The sequence below is a fragment of the Haliotis rubra genome, unplaced genomic scaffold, assembly GCF_003918875.1.
Source record: "Haliotis rubra isolate DU_JTF1 unplaced genomic scaffold, ASM391887v1 Scf852, whole genome shotgun sequence".
Taxonomy (NCBI): domain Eukaryota; kingdom Metazoa; phylum Mollusca; class Gastropoda; order Lepetellida; family Haliotidae; genus Haliotis; species Haliotis rubra.
In genome coordinates, this window is record NW_025767582.1 from 252,256 (window position 1) to 273,738 (window position 21,483).

Genomic DNA, 21,483 nt, shown 5'->3' on the forward strand with positions numbered 1-21,483 from the left:
GGTCAGGCTCGCTGACTTGGTTGACACATGTCATCGTTTCCCATTTGCGAAGATCGACACTTATAATGTTGATGACTGGATTGTCTGGTCCAGACTCGATTGTTTACAGACCGCCTCCATATAGCCGGAATATTGTTGAGTGCGGTGTAAAACTAGACTCACTCACACTAATACTCACTGGTCTTTGTGATCCAAGATAAACCTCTTTAAAGTCGTTCACTCACTCACTCACCTATAAAGGCTGTCAGCACAATAAAACGCTGGGTTGAAGTCTCAACGCAAAATATGAAACATACATCAATGAAGCTGAAGCAAAATGGTTTTATTTGGAAGGTACTTATATTAACATTCAAGCTATCAGTAGCTGTCTGACCTGTAATGGGATGTTTTCAGAGAGCTAAAACCTGATTTTAAAAAGATTGGATTAATAGTGTGTCGCAGTCCTTGTCAACGTCGACGCTGTCCGAAACGTTTCTTCATTCAATAAGGGTTCAGAGGCAATCTGAAAGAAGACACAAAAACAAGTGAGAGAGTGAGTATTATGTTATGCCCATTTGTAAATATTCCAACAATATTACGGTGGCGAACCCATGTTGAACCCGTTTTGGGAAATGAACCCAGGCTTCAGGTGTGACTGAAGAACGCTTTAATCACCAGGTTCATCAGACGCCCAATACAGTGAAAAACACTACAATTAGATAGGAAGTTTATTGAATGAAAATCGTTTAATATTTTGCAGGTCACAACTGGAGGTGAGGTGAGGTGAAATTGGGTTTAACGTCGTGCTTGAGAATATTTCGCTCATATGACGACGTGCATGCGTGTGTATGTGTATGTGCGGCTGGTTGTACTAGCCCAGACTCAAGCTGGTTTTATAGTGCTAGCCCACTGAGATACCATGCCGCAGTGAATATTGAAAGTGACTCCGAAGATGAACTGACAAAAGCATACTTGCTTCTGATATTTGTACATACCTGAAAATGTTTACCCTATGTATTTCTATGTTTTCTGAGTTTATTAAATTCACTGAACGGAATATTTGGCTTTGTTGTCTGTATCGGTTATTTTTTAATAAACAACCTGTATTTGGACAAAGAGATAAAAAAAAACATGGAACTGAAAAGAAATCTTAATTTAGGCAGGTATTAATTGATAAAAAGATTATTACACTTCATTTTTCATATCTTGTCCGATATCACGGCCTCTGTTAGACATGGGTGTCTCTGGATGATATCGAGCAAGATATGAAAAATGAAGTGTAATAATCTCTACATGTCTCCTAGGAGGTATCGTTTTGACAGTAGATTTTGTACAATCCCATGACATCATCATTTACATGACTCACAACGCTATGACGTTAAAAACCTGATGACATCACAATGCTGTGACATCATAAACTTGATGACGTCACAATGCTATGACACCGCTGCACTGTAAGTCTTTTGTTTCATTGAAAACTAATGAAAAGTGATTTTTGATGATAAATAGAATCTCACCCTCGTGTCTTCTGATGACAAATATTTCAGAACCCATTGTTAAAAGTAAAAGTATCCTCGGCAAGGAGGACTTTATCAACTCGTGGTAATATATTTGATATCAAAAGACACTCGGGCGAGATTCTCTACTTCTTTTGAACATCAGTTTATTTGGTGTCTTCCTTTGTCCAAGTGCATAACTACCTTTCCCCCATCCACTCGAAAACGCCTGTCACATTCCAGCTTCTCGAAAGGATAGGTACAGTGTCTTCGGAGCCATTCAACTGGAGTACTATTTGCCGTTAATTGGCATGGGTGTACCTGACTGCGAAATAAAACACTACTCATTCGCATGCTAATGTCCAGATGTCCGAGTCAAGGAGTGAGTGAGTGAGTGAGTTAGTATGTTTTACGCCGCTTTTAGCAATATTCCAGCAATATCACGGCGGGGGACACCAGAAATGGGCTTCACACATTGTACCCATGCGGGGAATCGAACCCAGGTCTTCGGCGTGACGAGTGAACGCTTTCCACGAGTCAAGGAACATCAGTGACCCATACAGGTTAAATCAGGTTCGTTCAGATCAGCCGTCAATCAAATATAAGGCTTTTAAGAGGGTTTTCAAGGCCACGTCAACAATTTTAAAAAACTATAGAAACATATTGACACCAGTAGTTGAATACACGCGGTTTGTCTAATGTGGGACTGACCATCAGGAGACATTCTTAGCAACATCGCTCCACTGGAAAAGTTTTGCTTCGCGATGGAAATTAATTAACACTCACTGTCATTACAAGGTATTATATTATGTATTAGTTTCCGCAAATCATTACTTGAAAACTTTTGCTAAGTATAGAACCTTTTCAGGACAAATTACTTGCAATTAGGGCCGTTTCAAGGCGAAAACGAATTTAGGGCCGTTTGAGTGTAAAATGTTAAACTTGTGCGAGCCTTGCGAATTGTTGTCATACATCACAGTATTGTGTTTCACAGCTGCTAATTAAGCCGTTGAGGAGTCGAAAATTAACTGAATATTTGACGTTGTCCTGGCACGACGCGCATGCGCGCTGTTTATTCTTGTCAAGCATGCACTATTACATTGCGCGTATTTTGATGGCGGTTGTTGTGACTTGAGGGCGAGTTATGCGTTGGGAGAGTTTTAGCCATGTCATGCTGATCTGCATTGTGTGGGTCGGGAAAACACTGGTCACGAATGCGGACACGTTGACCCCTACTTTCGCGGAACTATGCTAGAATCACTCCATCGCTGTCTTCCTTGGGTCGAAGGCTCTGAGAACAAACAAGTCAATACCCTTTGAAACGGTCAGATATTGCGTTGGTCAGATATTGGGTGGGTCAGATATTGTGTTGGTCTGATATTGTGTCAGTCTGATATTGTGTCGGTCAGACATTGTGTGGGTCAGATATTGGGTCGGTCAGGCATTGTGTGCGTCAGATATTGTGTGGGTCAGATATTGTGCTGGTCAGATATTGTGTGGGTCAGATATTGTGTCGGTCAGATATAATGCTGGTGAGATATTGTGTGGGTCAGATAGTGTGTCGGTCGGATATTGTGTTGGTCAGATATTGTGTCGGTCTGATATTGTGCTGGTCAGATATTGTGTTGGTAAGATATTGTGTCGGTCAAATATTGTGTTGGTCAAATATTGTGTAGGTCAAATATTGTGCTGGTCAGATATTGTGTCGGTTAGATATTGTGTTGGTCTAATATTGCGTCGGTTAGATGTTGTTTTATTCAGATATTCTGTTGGTCAAATATTGTGTCCGTCAGATATTGTGTCGGTCAGATATTGTGTCGGTCAGATATTGTGTCGGTCAGATATTGTGTCGGTCAGATATTGTCTCAGTCAGATATTGTGTTGGTCAGATATTGTGTTGGTCAGATATTGTGTTGGTCAGATATTGTGTCGGTCAGATATTCTGTTGTCAAATATTGTGTTGGTCAGATATTGTGTCGGTCTGATATTGTGTTGGTCAGATATTGTGTTGGTCTGATATTGTGTTGGTCAGATATAGTGTCGGTCTGATATTGTGTTGGTCAGATATTGTGTTGGTCAAATATTGTGTTGGTCAGATATTGTGTAGGTCAGATATTGTGTTGTTCAGATATTGTGCTGGTCAGATATTGTGTTGGTCTGATATTGTGTAGGTCAGATAGTGTGCCGGTCAGATGATTTTTAGGTCAGATATTGTGTTGGTCTGATATTATGTTGGTCTGATATTGTGTTGGTCTGATATTGTGTTGGTCAGATATTGTGTTGGTCTGATATTGTGTTGGTCAGATATTGTGTTGGTCAGATATTGTGTTGGTCAGATATTGTGTTGGTCTGATATTGTGTTGGTCAGATATTGTGTTGGTCTGATATTGTGTAGGTCAGATATTGTGTAGGTCAGATATTGTTTTGGTCAGATATTGTGTTGATTTGATATTGTGTTGGTCAGATATTGTGTTGGTCAGATATTGTGTTGGTCAGATATTGTGTTGATTAGATATTGTGTTGGTCAAATATTGTGTTGGTCAGATATTGTGGTTGTGGAGAAATGTTCTACAATAAATCTCACATGGCTTGGCTACATAGTTTCTGGGCTCGATAGAAAGTCACTGTGTCAGAGTTAGTGAGTGAGTAAGGTTTTACGCCGTTTTTAGGAGAGAGGAGAGAGAGAGAGAGATTTCAAATACAGCTAAGAGTGTATAATATTTGACATTCCCTTGGAACTAAATGTGTTACTTTGTGATTGACTTAAGTTGCAATGAGTAAACTGAGTGAGTGAGTTATATTGAACAAACCTGAAGATATCATGTATGTTATGTAAATTTCACGTGCAATTTCTAGACTGTCAACTGAATTTAATAACACAACTATTATATATTAATGCTTTAAGGGGCGGTGGGGTAGCCTAATGGTTAAAGCGTTGGCTCGTCACGCCGAAGACCCGGGTTCGAATCCCCACATGGGCACAATGTGTGAAGCCCATTTCTGGTGTCCCCCGCCGTGATGTTGCTGGAATATTGCTAAAAGCGGCGTAAAACCAAACTCAGTCAGTCAGTATTAATGCTTTAACTGAACAAAACTGTTGTTTTGCACGTATACAGACATGTCTAAACATATTTATAAAGTTTAGTTCAGAACATTATGTACAGATGCAACAATTTTGAACAAAGAAACTTTTTTTATAAAAAAACGTGGTTAAACGAAGCAAGAACATATAATATTTTATATTATAAACTTTGAGATTACATAAAAGGGGTCATTTTACCTTCAGAAAGCAGGACATTCCATCTGAGAGCATCTAATTTTAAAAATTTCCCGCTTCGCAGCCTCGAACGTGCATAGTGCCCGCCCCCACCCCACTGAGAAAAGTTAACTACGATCCTAGAAACACGTGCACGGGTATGGAGCTGTCAGACCAACAGTAGTAGTTACAGGCGAGACTCCAGGATTCAGCTGATCCGGGTACAGGTAAGGAGTGAGTGAGTATGTTTTTACGCCGCTTTCAGGAATATTCTAGAAATGTCACTGAGAGGGACACCAGACATGTCATTCACACATTGTACCCATGTCGGGAATCGAACCCGGGTCTCTTGCGTGATGAGCTCGCGCTTTAACCACAAGGCTAGCCACCGCATCTACACTATATGACGTCGCATATGACGTCACGAGGAGAAAGGTCACGTCAATCCCCCTTCCAATCACTGACCTTCATATTTTAAAATTACCCTTTCTGAATACCCCGTACAATTTACTTGATTTCAGCTGTCAAACAAACACAGATCTGAATTATAGTTGTCTTTTCCTTAACGAATACAAGTAGGGCATCAACTGCACGAGCGCATGTCACATACCACCATAGTCCCCTACAGCCATTCAGTGAAAATGGATTCTTCCTTCGCACGAGGAACACTGCTGTTATAAACACGGACTCCATTTTTTACTGCCCAACTGGTTGGTGATTTAAGTGACTGGAGTTGTGTCCCCCTGATGAACTTCTTGCGCACTGATGTCCACTTCACAAGTTGGTTGTTTAATGCCTCTCTCAGCAATATATCAGCTCTATGGCGACGGTCTGTAAATAATCGAGTCTGACCAGACAATCCAGTGATCAACAACAAGGGAATTGATCGGCGCAATTAGATAACGATGAAATGTGTCAACCATGTCAGCGAGCCTGACCACCCGATCCCGTTAGTCGCATCTTATAAAGACGCGAGAGAATGTTGTGATGTGCCGCTTCTAGTAATAACCAGTTAGTTCCACTGTGGCCTTAAAACTAAAGAGTCACGCATGAGTAACCATATTTTTTTGTTTGTTGTTTTACGCCGCACTCAGCAATCATTCCAGCTATATTTCGGCGGTCGGTAAATAATCGAGTCTCGTCCAGACAATCCAGTGATCAACAGCATGAACATCGATCTACGCAGTTGGGAAACGATGACATGTGGCAACCAAGTCAGCGAGCCCGATCACCCGATCTCGTTAGTCGCCTCTTCAAACCGGACCAATGCTAACCCGGATCTTCACGGGTCCACATTTTAACATATGTCGACGTTATAAGCCAAATCGGTTTGCATAGAGTGAGTGAGTGAGTATGGTTTTGCGCCGATTTTAGCAATATTCCAGCAGCATCACGGCGGGGGACACCAGAAATGGGCTTCACACATTGTACCCATGTGGGGAATCGAACCCGGGCCTTGGGCGTGACGAGCGAACGCTTTAACCACTAGACTACCCACCGCCCCTTTGCATAGAGCCGAAACTTTAGGCGCTTAACTCTATGGTCGCGCTGGGTGAATTCCCACTTTCAATCTGATTATGTTTCTGGGCTTGTCAACACTATACACCAAACTGACACGTCGTGACATGGAGTGAGTGAGTGAAGGAGTTAAGTTTTACGACGCCTTTAGCAACATTCCAGCAATATCACGGCGGGGGACACCAGAAATGGGCTTCACACATTGTACCCATGCGGGGAATCGAACCCGGGTTTTCGGCGTGACAAGCGAACGCTTTAACCACTAGACTACCCCACCGCCCTTGTGACATGGGACACTGGTTACTGCGGGATTGACCCAAACTTGACCCGTGATAACCGATTCTTGTTACAAAAGGCGACTTGATCGGGTGGTCAGACTCGCTGAATCATGGATTCTCTCTTCTCCAAGCAGTGAAGGGGTACCCGGTAGAATTATATAGTAATGCGATATATGTCATCGCATCCCAACTGCGAACATTTATGCTCATCAGGAGCTTCCACCGACCACATGGCTCAAGATATTGTTTTCCAGTTCGCGTTCTCGAGAGATATTTTACGTCCGTTTCTAAAGATTATTGGAATGAATGTGGAAACATGAAATCGTTGATAAATGTTGTTTCATTTCGGTTCACAAGTTGAATAAAAACCTTCTCTGCGGTCTTGAAGTGACTGTGTATGTAATATAGAACGTCAGTGAAAAGTAATAATGAGTCTTGACTTTCCTTTCCTCAGACACAAATGCCGTTTGGTGTAATGGCGGAAAATAGCTGTGAAACTTATAAGATTTGTTTTTATGACATCCACATTCGCGTTGATTTATTGCTATTTACGTCGAGATGAGTCCTAAGTACACCATGATTACGTGGGTGAGTTTAGTTGTAATTTCGCATCGGTATTGTTTTAGCCTTAAGCGGCTGTCACATAGTTGACCGCAGTGGGGGGATGAACGTAGTTGAGTGAGTGAGTGAGTTGAGTTTTACGCCGCTTTAAGCAATATTCCAGCAATATTCATGGCGGGGGACACCAGAAATGGACTTCACACATTGTGCCCTGGGACCCACATGGGGTATCGAACCCGGGTCTTCGACGTGACGAGCGGACGCCTTAACCACTAGGCTTCCCCACCGTCCCGAACGTAGTAGGCCGTGATTAGTCGTATCATAGTAAGCGTAGTTCAACGTAGATCACCGTAGTTAAGACCGTACTTTGAACTTCAGCAAACCCACGATTTGGCTGTGGTTAGACTTCTGTGCAAAAACTTTCAACATGTTCAAAAATATCTCTACGGTTAGCTTGAATGCCAAGACCCTACTGTTACCGTAGTTTGAACGTGGTTGACCCTAGCTGTCCTTAGTTGACCGTAACTGACCCTACTTCACCGTTGTGTTGACCATAGTACACCGTGGTAACATGACACTAGGATATAACTACGGGTTACTACTACTTCCAAGCTACTCCCCCCCCTACTTCAATCTAGTTCCTTGTAGTGGCACTAGGGGGAACTACGTTCATTTGAGTTACGTTCAACAACGTTCATGACCGTAACACGTGACAGCGGCTATATATAGCGACAGGAACAAGCTATATGTATAAAGGTTTTGGTGTAAGAGCATTAATACCTGAAGACAAAGCGGTCTTAGGGAGAAAATAAATATCTCTTTCTAGTTGCGTCCCTTACCTGCCTACCGCCTCCGTGGTGTCGTTGTTTGAGCGTCCGCCCTGCCTGGCGCTCGGCATTAATGGGTACAACAAGGACTGGTCGGCTCGGAGTCAGTATAATGTGTCTGAGTGGGGTATTCATGCTTCACTGAGGCATGGTATCTCAGTGGGCTAGCACTATAAAACCAGCTTAAGTCTGGGCTAGTACAAGCAGCCGCACATACACATACATACGCATGCACGTCGTCATATGAGCGAAATTTTCTCAAGTACGACGTAAAACCCAATTTCACCTCACCTCACCTCACCTCACCTCACCCTTACCTGCGACAGGAACTGAATCCGCTGGTATTTTTGTTGTCATACTGCATCAAACCCCAGGAGGTAAGTTTCAACGGACTGGTAAATATCGACGTCCTGCATGACGTTTCCCCCCCTACCTCGCCCAGAAGATCACTCACTCACACAAACGTATTCTTAGTATGTGAGTCAGTGAGTATGATGTTATGCCGCTTTAAGCAATATTCCAGCAATATCACGGCGGGGGACATCAGAAATGGGCTTTACACATTGTACCCATGTGGGGAATCGAGCCCGGGTTACGCGTGAAGGTCCGGGTTAGAATGAGCCTTCAGTAACCCATGCTTGTCGTAAGAGGCGACTAACGGGATCGGGTGGTCAGGCTCGCTGGCTTGGTTGACACATTTCATCGGTTCCCAATTGCAAGTTGGTCTGTCAGTACCACACAAGGAGACATGTTTCAACAAACTAGTGGAAATCTACGACACAAGATATTTTCCCGAAATTCGATTAAAACAGGCGTCGAACCCAATCTCATTAAACTTACTCGTATACGACATTGGTCTGCGTCAAGCTTTGGGACACTTGAACCCCATGTGTACTGTGGCCACTACAGCCCTCAGCCTCACTCTCAAAATGAAGGATGCATGGGCGTTGAGACAATCAGACTTCATCTCTCTAAAGTCTTTGGTTTTAGTCCCAATTGCGCAGATCGATGCTCATGCTGTTGATCACTGGATTGTCTGACCCAGACTCGATTATTTACAGACCGCCGCCACAAACCGAAACATGAGTCTCGTTAACCAATTTAGACAATGACCAACTTTTCAGCCGAACCGAATTTTCTCGTGTGAAAGTGAAAAGAGACACTACAAACAATTATGGTTACACTGAATTCCACTTCCCTGTGTCATAAGAAAATAGTATTTACAAATTGATTTTGATTTTAACATTTAAAACAATCGTATTTCTACATTTTATGTCGAGGTTTTGGCAGCATGTCGTTAACTAAGACGTCACAGACTGCCCCTGTTTGAAGAGGTCGTACAATAATTCACAAGTCCACTAGCTCACTGGTTATACCTGTTATGTGTTCTTTGCGCTTATGACGTGTATTTTTGTAACGTACAATGTGATTGATTTAATATCAAGTCCGTACATGACCGCAAAACCTTTCTAGCGGCCGAGCCTCGTTTTGAGATTTCCACGATTTCCAGATTTTCGTATGTCAGAGTAGGCTATACGTACGAGAGAGCACGCCGCACGACGTGTTTGCAAGGATTCGAAGGAGCGTACTATTGCAATATACAAGTGATTAGATGTATCAAATAATACTGATTAAGTTGGTCTCAAAATTCTCGACTGGTTATTGAACTAAGTTGCGCAATAGGACGGAACCCAGTCAGCGGGAAAGGAGACTGTTATGTGATCAATGTTTTGACTTGAAAGCTGGAATATTGCTGAGTGTGGAGTAAAACTAAACTCACTCACTCACTCACACTCGAACCCGGGTCTTCAGCGTGACGAGCGGACGCTTTAACCACTGGGCTACCCCAAAGTCCCACCTTATTCTTAAGGTGACATACGACAATATCGGAGAGGGAGCAAAAGGAAAGCGAGTAAAAGTGTAAAATGAAATTATTTGAATGAAATTTCATAAACGTGCCATTGTTCCATAAAGATGATCATAGTAATTAATCACAGTATTTTTTTCTGTTTAAAGATAACCAACCCACTGTCACATCTCTGAACTTTCAAATATACTGTGTGTAGACTATAAATCATTGACGAAATTAATCTTAGTACCTAATGACACCCAGCTTGAGATGTACAAATGATGGCAGATTGCTGTCTAGCGTCGAATTACACCAGTCTATTTTGTCAAAATATGCGTTTTCTGTCATTTATTCAAATTTTATTTTTTGGTTTTTATTTTATTTTTTGGGGTCACAAATATTAATCATATCTCTGTGGATTCGTGCTTAATAGCCTAATCTTAAAAAATCTATGTGTCTAGCGACATATTCTGTTTATAACTAAACTCATGGGCAAAAGAAAGTATAGGTCATATTGAAGATCAGTAAAACAGAAACAACACGAGATTTGGATTATGTAATAGATGTAATTTGTAGCAAATTCATTTGCACTTTGCTGTGTGTACAAATCATCACCTGGTTGAAAGAACTGAAAGGTGACATTGACATTCAAACAGTCAGGGGGTAAATACAAACGTTACAATGATATTCCTTTGACGAATTGCGCACACAAAAGACAGAAAAGATTGTTCCAGAACGATCACAACGTCAGTAGCGTGTGTGTCCGCCAGCAGCCTCGATGCACGCTCGTGCACGTCGTCGCATCGATGACGTCAAGCGTTGGATGACGTCATTTGGCAGTCGCTGCCATTCGTCCCTCAGTGCCACTTCCAACTCCTGTCTTGTCTGTGGAGGGTGATGACGACCACAAATTTGTTTTCCCAAATGATCCCACAAATGCTCGATCGGATTCATATCTGGTGATCGAGAATGCCAGGGTAGAACATTAACGTTATTCTGATTAAGAAAGTTTCTCGTCGCTATTGCTGTATGGGGAGTTGCTGGTTGATTGTTCAAGACAGGTAAGACAACAGGCTGCAAGACTTGATTTCGGTACTCGTTAGCATTGAGATTCCCCGGAATAACGACCAAGGGTGTCGTTTGGTCGCCAATAATGGCACCCCATACCATCACACCACCTCAACCATAGGCATGGACTTCTTGATTGCATGCTGCTGCAAAACGTTCACGACGTCGCCTGTAAACTCTCTGTCGGACGTCATTTTTGTGCAGACTAAACCGACTTTCATCGGTGAAGAGGACCCTTCGCCAGTCACGCACTTGCCAGCGGTATACTCGTCTTGCCCTTGCAGTCTGTCAAGTCGATGTTGTTGAGTTAGTCTCATTCCACGGAATGGTCGATAGCAACGTATTCCACCTGCTCTCAAACGTCTGAGGACAGTCATTCGACTGATGCGACGTCCCAACGCTGTTTCGGCCGTTGACGTTCCCGTAACAAAGCGATTTCGGAGGGGTATCAGGCGTATATGGTGATCTTCACGTGCGCTGGTTACACGTGGACGTTCCCCCCTCGGCCTGTCCTGTGTTCGGCCTGTCTGTCTGAATCGTTGGAGGAGTCTTGCTATCGTCAGTGGCGTACAACCAAATCTTCTTGCAATTCTGAAGTTCGTCGCTCCCATATCGGACATCCCTATGACCCTCTCTCTGTGTTCTGGCGTCAGTCGTGGCATACTTTTCATGTGTTTTCAGCAGCTGTGATATGACGGGACCGATGCATCGCATTTATACCGAAACTTTGCATGTGCATTATGTGCTAGGGGCATGGAACATGCTTTCTACATTTGTGACGTCATCACTCTCACCGTTCGAACGTGTTGCGTTTTGGAGGTGTATTTCCCTTCCCAGTAGTGGGGCAAATACTGCCAGCAGGTCTAATTCTCATAACCATGTCAATGACAGTGAAAAAATAATTTGTCCAGTCCTATACTTTCTATGGCCCATGATTTTATTTACATGAGTATAATATGTTTGAAACATTTGTTTTGCATTTCATGAATGAAATCCGGATTGGTAAACAATGGAACATCGCATATTAAATATCTCTATATTTATGCATCGGTTTTCATCATCAACATACACGGTGTGTTTTATTATATCCCCGTCGACATTCCGGGATCGAGTAAGTATTTCAGCATTACATGAGCGAGTGATCCCGAGTGAGTTACCATGTAACGTTGCATCCGAATTGTTTTAGCCTTATAGCGACAAGAGTGAGTGAGTTCAGTTTTACGCCGCACTCAGCAATATTCCTGCTATATGGCGGCGGTCTGTAAATAATCGAGTCTGGATCAGACCATCAAGTGATCAACAGAATGAGCATCGATCTGCGCGATTGGAGAAACCGATTACATGTGTCAACGAAGCCAGCGAGCCTGACCACCCGATCCCGTTAGTCGTCTCTTACGACAAGCATGGGTTACTGAAGGCCAATATTCTAACCCGGACCTTCACGGGTCCATAGCGACAAGAACAAACGATATTTTAATAAAAGTTTCTTCAAGCATAAAACACTTGATGACCAATTTGTTTATGCTTATTTGTTGTTTAACACAACACTAACATATATTCGAGCTTCATACCACACTATCCAGTGAGTGAGGTACGATCAACGTGTACGATAATAAATCACCAAGTTTAAAGGCATAATGTTACACCACACTTGTCTTAAAATAAATAAATACAAATTTAAATACATGTCTCTCAATAATAATAACTATCAGCCCTCAGGGAAGCTACGATTTAACATATAGTTTTTTATTTACGTATTTAGATTACAATATTAAATTAAAAGTTCGAATGAATTATGCAATCTTGCATTAAAATCGACTCTCGCGCCCAAACATTATTTCAAGCGAACCCCATATAGTTATGTCACTTGGAGCACTCTTTACGAATATCCTATAACTCCTTTGCGAAAACATACGCGCAACTTGTGATTGAAACCAGTTCGGCAAACACCTCGTGGGACAGTTTTCGATGTACGGAGCAATTGTTTACATTCCATATATGGCAAGTGTTCTCTGTTTGAAAGTTGTTCGCCTCGAAGTTTCAATTATCTACCTCCGGCAAGTCGTAATGGATAATAAAAGTCTTTTATTGCATCAATAGGAAGCTAAAGTGAATGCATATGCCTCAATATATATGACACAGACCAAAATATTGTCGAACATGTGTGAAATTGTGCCTTTAAACAAGTCAGTAAGCCAAACTTCCCCGATTGTCAAATTATGCAACACGCATTATTTGCTGCAGATCACTCCTAGCCCGGATCTTAACGGTTGCGGGAACAAAAATTCTCTTTGACGAGTTTTGTACCAGGATCTGCTGAATTTTAGAATTTGGCAAGCTGGTCAGTCAGCACCCCACACAAGGAGACATGTTTCAACAAACTAGTGGAAATCTACGACACAAGATATTTTCCCGAAATTCGATTAAAACAGGCGTCGAACCCAATCTCATTAAACTTACTCTTATATGACATTGGTCTGTGTCAAACTTTGGGACACTTGAACCCCATGTTCACTGTGGCCACTACAGCCCTCAGCCTCACTCTCAAAATGATGGAGACATGGACGTTGAGACAATCAGACTTCATCTCTCCAAAGTCTTTGGTTTTAGTCCCAACTGCGCAGATCGATGCTCATGCTGTTGATCACCGGATTGTCTGGTCTAGACTCGATTATTTACAGACCGCCGCCATATAGCTGGAATATTGCTGAGTGCGGCGTAACACTAAACTAGCGCACTCACTCACTCACTTTTGTTGTAGCTTTACTGTCGAATCGGAAAAATCCGGTCTCTTTTAAATGACATGAAAAAGCGCAAATATATGATTTTGGGATGTATATGCCTAAACGCTTCAAAAGACAGGATATAAAAAGCACAACATTATTTTTTGCATTCGTATGTTCACAGTTATGTTCGTTCGAGGTATAAAAACATATGCTTCTGAATCCTTTGTTCACTCGTTTAAAGGATTTTGAATGGTTAACGATGATTGGCTGATCAGAAAGTTGACCTGCGGTGACCTCCAATGAAGGTATCTTCCGAACTGACGCTGAGAGTAATATGTGAAAAATCATTCGTAACTACTCTTGTCATTTCGGCACGCCGGATGGCGACCCGTACCCCGCTCGTGGCCATGTTTGCGACATTTCCAAGGAAAGATAACTCAGAATTTCTAAACATGTCTACTCCTAACAAATTACAATACAACACTTTAGGTAAGTTTCTTATGTCGTTGACAAATGTCAGTAACAAGACAATATTGTAACCATGGAAATAATAATGAAACTCGAAAATCACAAAAAAAACTGTTTGACCTCATTTCACATTTTACTACGCGCGATTTGATTGGTTTGCCACGATTCTTGGCAACAATGGCGTACTATACAGGTACGAGTCTTCTTGTAGGTCACGGAAAGAGGCGAGTAGTTACGAATGGTGAAAATTATAAGATTGCTTCGAAAACAAGTTACTCACTCCAACTCATACACTTACGGCCTTTCACAGAGGAAGTTCAGCTTCGCGTTGCAGTCGTGGTCGTTCCACTGGTAGCCGTAACTCCTGTTGATGTGGACGCAGTTTTCAGTGCCCCCACCGTTGTTCGGTTGTCCAGGGATCCAGTTGAAGGTGAAGGTGAAGGTCTTCTGGCTGTCCATCCAGGACCACTGACCCTCAGAGTACAGGTCCGACCCGTCTATCCAGACTAGCCCTGACCCTGTGTAGACATGTGGACGGGCACAACGTTAACATTTTCAGCGTTGGCATTAAAAAGGTGGATACTGTAGACGTGGACATTCTTTCATTTACACTTTGAACATTGCCATATTTACATATTGGCGAACATTAATACGTGGTGATTCACATCATTTACATTCGTAACGTGGACATTGACAATACGTCGTGAACATTAACTTTGAATTGAAACATTATGTTGTGAACGTTAACAATAAAGACATTTACACATTTACGTCTTGGACATTAACAATGATCGAGGACGATATCACATTTACGTTGTGGACATTAACAAACAGGACAGTCACATATTTACACTTAGAAAATTAGCATCGAGGACATTAACACATTTACGTTGTGGACATCGAGGATGATATCACATTTACGTTGTGGACATTAACAATGATCGAGGATGATATCACATTTACGTTATGGACATTAACAATGATCGAGGATGATATCACATTTACGTTGTGGACATTAACAATGATCGAGGATGATATCACATTGACGTTATGGACATTAACAATGATCGAGGATGATATCACATTTACGTTGTGGACATTAACAATGATCGAGGATGATATCACATTTACGTTGTGGACATTAACAATGATCGAGGATGATATCACATTTACGCTAAGGTTGTTTTGTACAGCGGTACCCTGGACGTTAACAACATGGATATTCACAAATCAATATCGTCAACATTACAAATGTGGACTACAGCACACACACAATCGAAGCACATGGGAGGGCGATCAACGAAGCATGCAAGTGAATGCTGTTTTTGCCGCAATCGCCAGCGTCTCTTCTGTGAGCTTGTGACCTGCTGTCGTCATTCACGAATGGAATGGGAACTAAAAAGTATAACAAACATACATCTTACCTTTGATTGTGTCCATATATTGTTGAACGCATATTGCCTTGTCGTTTGAATCTATTGTCACTAGTTTGGCTTTCATTGCTTCGCAATATACCTGTAACACAAACAACCACTCGCATTTGAAAGTAAACACGGTACGCTCAGAAAGTGATTTTCACTCTTTTGCAACAACTATCTGCAGTGCAGTTGCCTTTTACCTAATGGTGAAATTCATAACAAACAGTCGTTCTGTTTGACAAATCTCGGGGACTCTTGATAGTTTATTAGTGTTCGAATCTCGAAGAGATCATTGGTCTTCGTTCCGTCACCCGTGCTGTGGATTTCACCAAAGTGATAACTTCCATGTCTTTAGGTTTTCACGGGACGGTGGTCCAGTGGTTTAAGCGTTCGCTCGTCACGCCGAAGTCCCAGGTTCGGTTCGTAACGTTGGTACAATGTCTGAAACCAATCTCTTGTGTCCTCCGCCGTGATATTGCTTAACGATTCCATAAATAGAGAATACTACACGAGGTCTCATTACATACGAATTATACGAAACGAGTGTCCTTCCTATGGTATCTGACCGAGCGAAAGCGAGGTCAGATAACATAGGAAGGTCACGAGTTTCGTATAATTCGTATGTAATGAGACCAAGTGTGGTATTTTATTTATTACCCACTTCTTATATGCATTAAATTGACAAAGTAGCGTATTTTTGTTATTTTTTGGTTTCAAACCGAAACCGGTTTCATAAAGAGGTTGCGGAAGAATTTTGTACTGTAGTACAATATTTGCATGACGTCACCTTGTAATTACGTCACTGCCTTGGCAACCGACGTCACGATGCATGTCAGTTGTCATCGCCTCGTACCATCTTCTACAGTTAACTACTCCGTAGCACCCCGTTTCTTGGTTTGCAATGGCATCATTCGGCTAACATCACTGGTGGAAACATTGCGTTTATCTTTTTCGACGGATATAATGTCTCAGTTCGACTCACAATTAAACAGCGACACGGCAACGCTCGCAATGTTTACATTCCCAAAATGCATTTAAATTGTAGAATGAATAAATTCACGTGTTTGTTAAGAATGAAAAAATAGTTACGTCAGAATGTGACCTAATTGAGAGGTCATCGGTTATCCAATCAAATTGTTATAATCTCAGGTCAAGTCGTTACGACACAGGTCAACGCGATACGACACTCGTGTGACGTACGAGATTAGTATGCAACTACCCATACGTTGACCACGTGGGTAATAAATGGCGTAATTCCATATGCACACATCCACACACACAGTGCACTCCGTGGACAAACATTAACTGTTATATTACACCGCAGATCGATGACGTGTATTCATTTGATAGTCTTGGGTTCCTGATATTACAATGAGTGAGTGAGGTTAGTTTTACGCCACAATCAGCAATATTTCAGCTGCCGGTATATGGCGGCGGTGTGAAGACAATCGAGTTTTGACAAGATAACCCAGTGATCAACAGCATTAACATCGATCTACGCAATTGGGACACAATGACGTGCGTCAATCGAGTGAGCGAGCCTGACCTCCCGGTCCCGTTAGCCGCCTCTTACGACAAGCATGGGTTGCTGAAGATCAATTCTAACTAAATCTCAATGGGCTGGTACCGTAACACCGGGTGTCCGTAAAACAAGAGTTTGACTCACCCTTGCTTCCGCCCAGTTGACGTTCATGAGCACAGCGTGGAGGCAGTAGTTACCTGACTCCACAAAGCCATCAGCACATGCATCTGAAATTAGAGTGAGTGAGTGAGGTACCAATGAATTTCACCTTAAACAAAACAGGAAATCGAATAATTTGAAATTAAGATTGCGAAACCTCATAATTTTACCTTGCGAATTGAACTTTTAAATCTCAGAATATTATTCAACTTAGGATAAAAGTTGTTTAACAGACGATCATGGTTTCAAATCGCTATTATTGGTTTGTATTACATGGGCGTATGCACATTTAAATGAAACACCGAGAACAAGAAGGGTTGGTCTAAGTTAACGCTCATCACGTACCGCACGTGCATTTGTTTCACTGTTCCAACTACTACGCTTACCCCCTTGTAATACAAACTAATAATAGCGATCAGAATCTGTGATAGTTTGTTAAATAACTTTTATCTTAAGATGAATAAAATTCTGAGATTTAAATGTTCAATTGGCAGGGTAAAATTATGAGGATTCGCAGTCTTAATTTTACTTTATTTGATTTACTTTTTTGTTTAAAGTGAAATTCACCGGTACGTTTTCACTGCAAACAGACTATAGTATACCTCACCACCCCAGTTTGATTGGAAGAGTATAACATTGATTCTTTCGGGGCTCGACAAAAAGTTTTTGTGTCAGAGAGGTCTAGATTCTGTAGTAATCTGGATAATCGGCGTCCGCGTGTAACGGAATGGAGAACCGCCTCCGTGGTGTAGTGGTTAGAGCGTCCGCCCGGAGAGAGGAAGGTCGCGGGTTCGATCCCCGACCGCGTCATACCAAAAGACGTTAAAATATGGTATTGTTGGTCCCTGCCTGGCGCTCGGCATTAATGGGTACAACAAGGACTGGTCGGCTCGGAGTCAGTATAATGTCTCTGAGTGGGGTATTCATGCTTCACTGCGGCATGGTATCTCAGTGGGCTAGCACTATAAAACCAGCTTAAGTCTGGGCTAGTACAAGCAGCCGCACATACACATACACACGCATGTACGTCGTCATATGAGCGAAATATTCTCAAGCACGACGTTAAACCCAAATTCACCTCACCTCACCTCACCTCACCTCACCTCACCTCACCTCACCTCACCTCACCGGAATGGAGATATTAGGTACATCGGGTACAGATAGTGGCTTGATGTGATTTGTATCTATGAATGTTTCAAGACATAAACATCATACACGTCATACTGAAGAACTCATTGTTTCAACGCGTGAATAGCTGGAATATTGCTGAGCGCGGTGTAAAACTAAACTCACTCACTCACTTGTTGTTTCTCTCCTACGATGACATACAAGTACCATTGTCTGATTACGAGAACCGAACATTATTTAACACAGCTTCCATTCAATAACTGTAATGTTTCAAATATTTCAGCTTTGACACTCTTTACAGATCACACCGGATCTTTACGGAAGGATCCGAGGGCTGCCGAACATTGGTAAAAGAAGATCCGACAACCGTGCAATGCCTAAATCAGAGTGCAAAACAGAATTCGTCGAAGCTCGCCATATTGCAAGGCTATATTGTTGTCGTAAGATTAAATTGGTATTTTAACATTATTTTTACGCAACTCTTTCAATGTAAGATCTAGTCATGCCCGATGAACAACACGTTTTTTGTATATCCAGGGCAGAGGAATGTTTTGTTTCAGTGGTTTCTGGATTAAGTGGGCGTCCTGTCACCACCACCAGAAAAAGTAGGGAATCGTGAAATATAAACGATCGTCGTCAGGACAGTGACTGATAGAGATCGAACGATCATCAGTTTTGTTGCTTTGCATTATCTACAGTCTGTTTGATTTCAATTGAGACCGATGAGATGCTCATTGGCACAAAATCTAATAAGAGCAACAAAAACAAATTTTGCAACAAACGATCATTATTTTGTTGTCACTTTTCGCTATTTTTATGAGGCGGGGCCACTTGCTGGTAGTACAGCCAGCTAATCAACAATCGCGTGTTGTGAAATTTCAATCTCTTGTGTCCTCCGCCGTGATATTGCTTAACTATTCAATAAATGGCGTAATTCCATACTCACAAAGTGAACTCAGTGGACAAACATTAACAGTTATATTACACCGCAGATCGATGACGTGTATTCATTTGATAGTCTTGGGTTCCTGATATTACAATGAGTGAGTGAGGTTAGTTTTATGCCGCACTCAGCAATATTTCAGCTGCCGGTATATGGCGGCGGTGTGAGGACAATCGAGTTTTGACAAGATAATCCAATGATCAACAGCATGAGCATCAATCTACGCAATTGGGACACAATGACGTGCGTCAACCGAGTCAGCGAGCCTGACCTCCCGGTCCCGTTAGCCGCCTCTTACGACAAGCATGGGTTGCTGAAGATCAATTCTAACTAAATCTCAATGGGTTGGTACCGTAACACCGGGTGTCCGTAAAACAAGAGTTTGACTCACCCTTGCTTCCGCCCAGTTGACGTTCATGAGCACAGCGTGGAGGCAGTAGTTACCTATGAAATTTCAATTTCACACGTGCAACGCGCACACCTGGCTGTTCTACAAGCAAGTAAGTCCCCCCCAACCCCGCCGTAAATTTAATTGGCAAAAAGTGACAACAAAAATGATGATCGTTTGTTAAACCAGTATTTTATTCGGGTGTCCAAAATTATGAGACAAATTATCCAGAGTTGGTCTTTCCAGTTCATGTGACTGTGCAAAATTTGTTTTTGTTGCATTTATTCGATTTAGTGTTGGTGAACAATTCATAGGTCTGTTCAGTATGCCGCAAGTTCTCTACTCGTGCTGAAGGGGACGGTTGGATAGTCTGGTGTTTAGAACGTTCGCTCGTCGCGCCGAAGACATGAGTACAATGTGTGAAGCCCAGCTCTGGGCCCACTTACACAGAACAATCTTAGTTTTGACGGATCGATAGTTATGTGGTTTTCTGCAACAAATAATGTTTCTGTCGTTAGAGCTAGGCTGCATTCTCCGTGTTGTTAAAGTGTTAACAAAACTGAAAAGCAATTTTTGAACGTAAAGGTATGTGAAACAGACCCTGACTTGAACACCGTTTTGTCTTGTTTCTTTACTGACTACAATGATCTTAGATATTTAAGATTGGTCCAGACCAATTGTAAGTTTCAATTGTGCAAGTGGCTCCTGTTGTCTCCTGTCGTGCTGTGTCGAGTTTACGAATTCTAAAGAATGGCACACAAACCATTTACACTAGCGATATTTGGGTTAATAATCTTCTTACATTTATACTTTTAACGGTCAAATGCAACTTAAGGATACATTACTTCTGCCTAGCTGTTTATTTCGTCGTGTTGAACGTGGACCGCTATGGATTATCACGATTTGCCAGGTTACACAATTTTCATCTCAGTGATTCCAAGCTTCCAGAAACTTGATGAATCTGGACATTTCCATTCTTTTACTTCCTCCTTCGTGTTGACTGAAAACGTTTGTTTGTTTGTTTGTTTGTTTGTTGTTTAACGCCGCAAAATTCCAGTTATATGGCGGCGGTCTGTAAATAAGCGAACCTGGACCAGACAAACATCATGAGCATCTCACGCCGAAGACCCGGGTTCAAATCCCCACATGGGTACAATGTGTGAAACCCATTTCTGGTGTCCCCCGCCGTGATGTTGCTGGAATATTGCTAAAAGCGGCGTAAAACCAAACTCAGTCAGTCAGCCATGAGCATCGATCTACGCAATCAGGATATCATGGCATGTGTCAACCACAGTCAGCGAATCTGACCACCTGTTAGCCGCCGCTTACGACAAGCAAGGGTTACTGAAGACCAATGCTAACCCGGATCTTGACGGGCCACTGAAAACGTCTTTTAACCATGTGCACCTCGAAGTGTTTCCCAAACTCCTAGTCGACTATTTCCCAAACAAGTGTGTTAGTCGACTTTGTGTCAGACAAGATCATCTTTGGATCGCTTATTTCTGTCGTTTGCTTAAATATGTACCAGCAGCAATAGTAAGAAAGCCTAAGGGGATCCACGATATCTTCGATGCATCCATATATTCGACATGTACGTACCTGTACGTGCGATGACACAAATCAGCGTTAGAGACACACAGAAAATACGTCCGATCATTATGACTGTTGTAGACGTGTAAATATTTGTGAATACCAGCCCAACTATTAAAGACACCACTACAGTCCAGGCGGAAAATAACTCCCATCATAATAATGTCCTATTTCTGACGCGCAACGCCCACACCCTAAAGCATGCACAGAACATTATATTATCCCCGTCAAAGAATTGGTACACAACCTAAGCTGCCAGTGAGGCGCTAGAAGGTTAACAGTCACATAACCATCTAATCCCACCGGGTA

General features: G+C 42.2%; 1 protein-coding gene across 1 annotated transcript; it reads right to left on the minus strand.

Moving 5' to 3' along the window:
• Positions 1 to 325: 325 nt before the first annotated feature.
• Positions 326 to 21,245, minus strand: LOC124262755 (perlucin-like). Its single transcript, XM_046697303.1, has 5 exons — positions 21,184 to 21,245; positions 17,111 to 17,193; positions 15,451 to 15,541; positions 14,325 to 14,544; positions 326 to 502 (listed from the first exon to the last, which is right to left on the minus strand). The coding sequence occupies exons 1-5, from the start codon at positions 21,239 to 21,241 to the stop codon at positions 481 to 483; spliced, it is 474 nt and encodes a 157-aa protein (XP_046553259.1). The 5' UTR covers positions 21,242 to 21,245; the 3' UTR covers positions 326 to 480.
• Between the last annotated feature and the right edge of the window lie 238 nt (positions 21,246 to 21,483).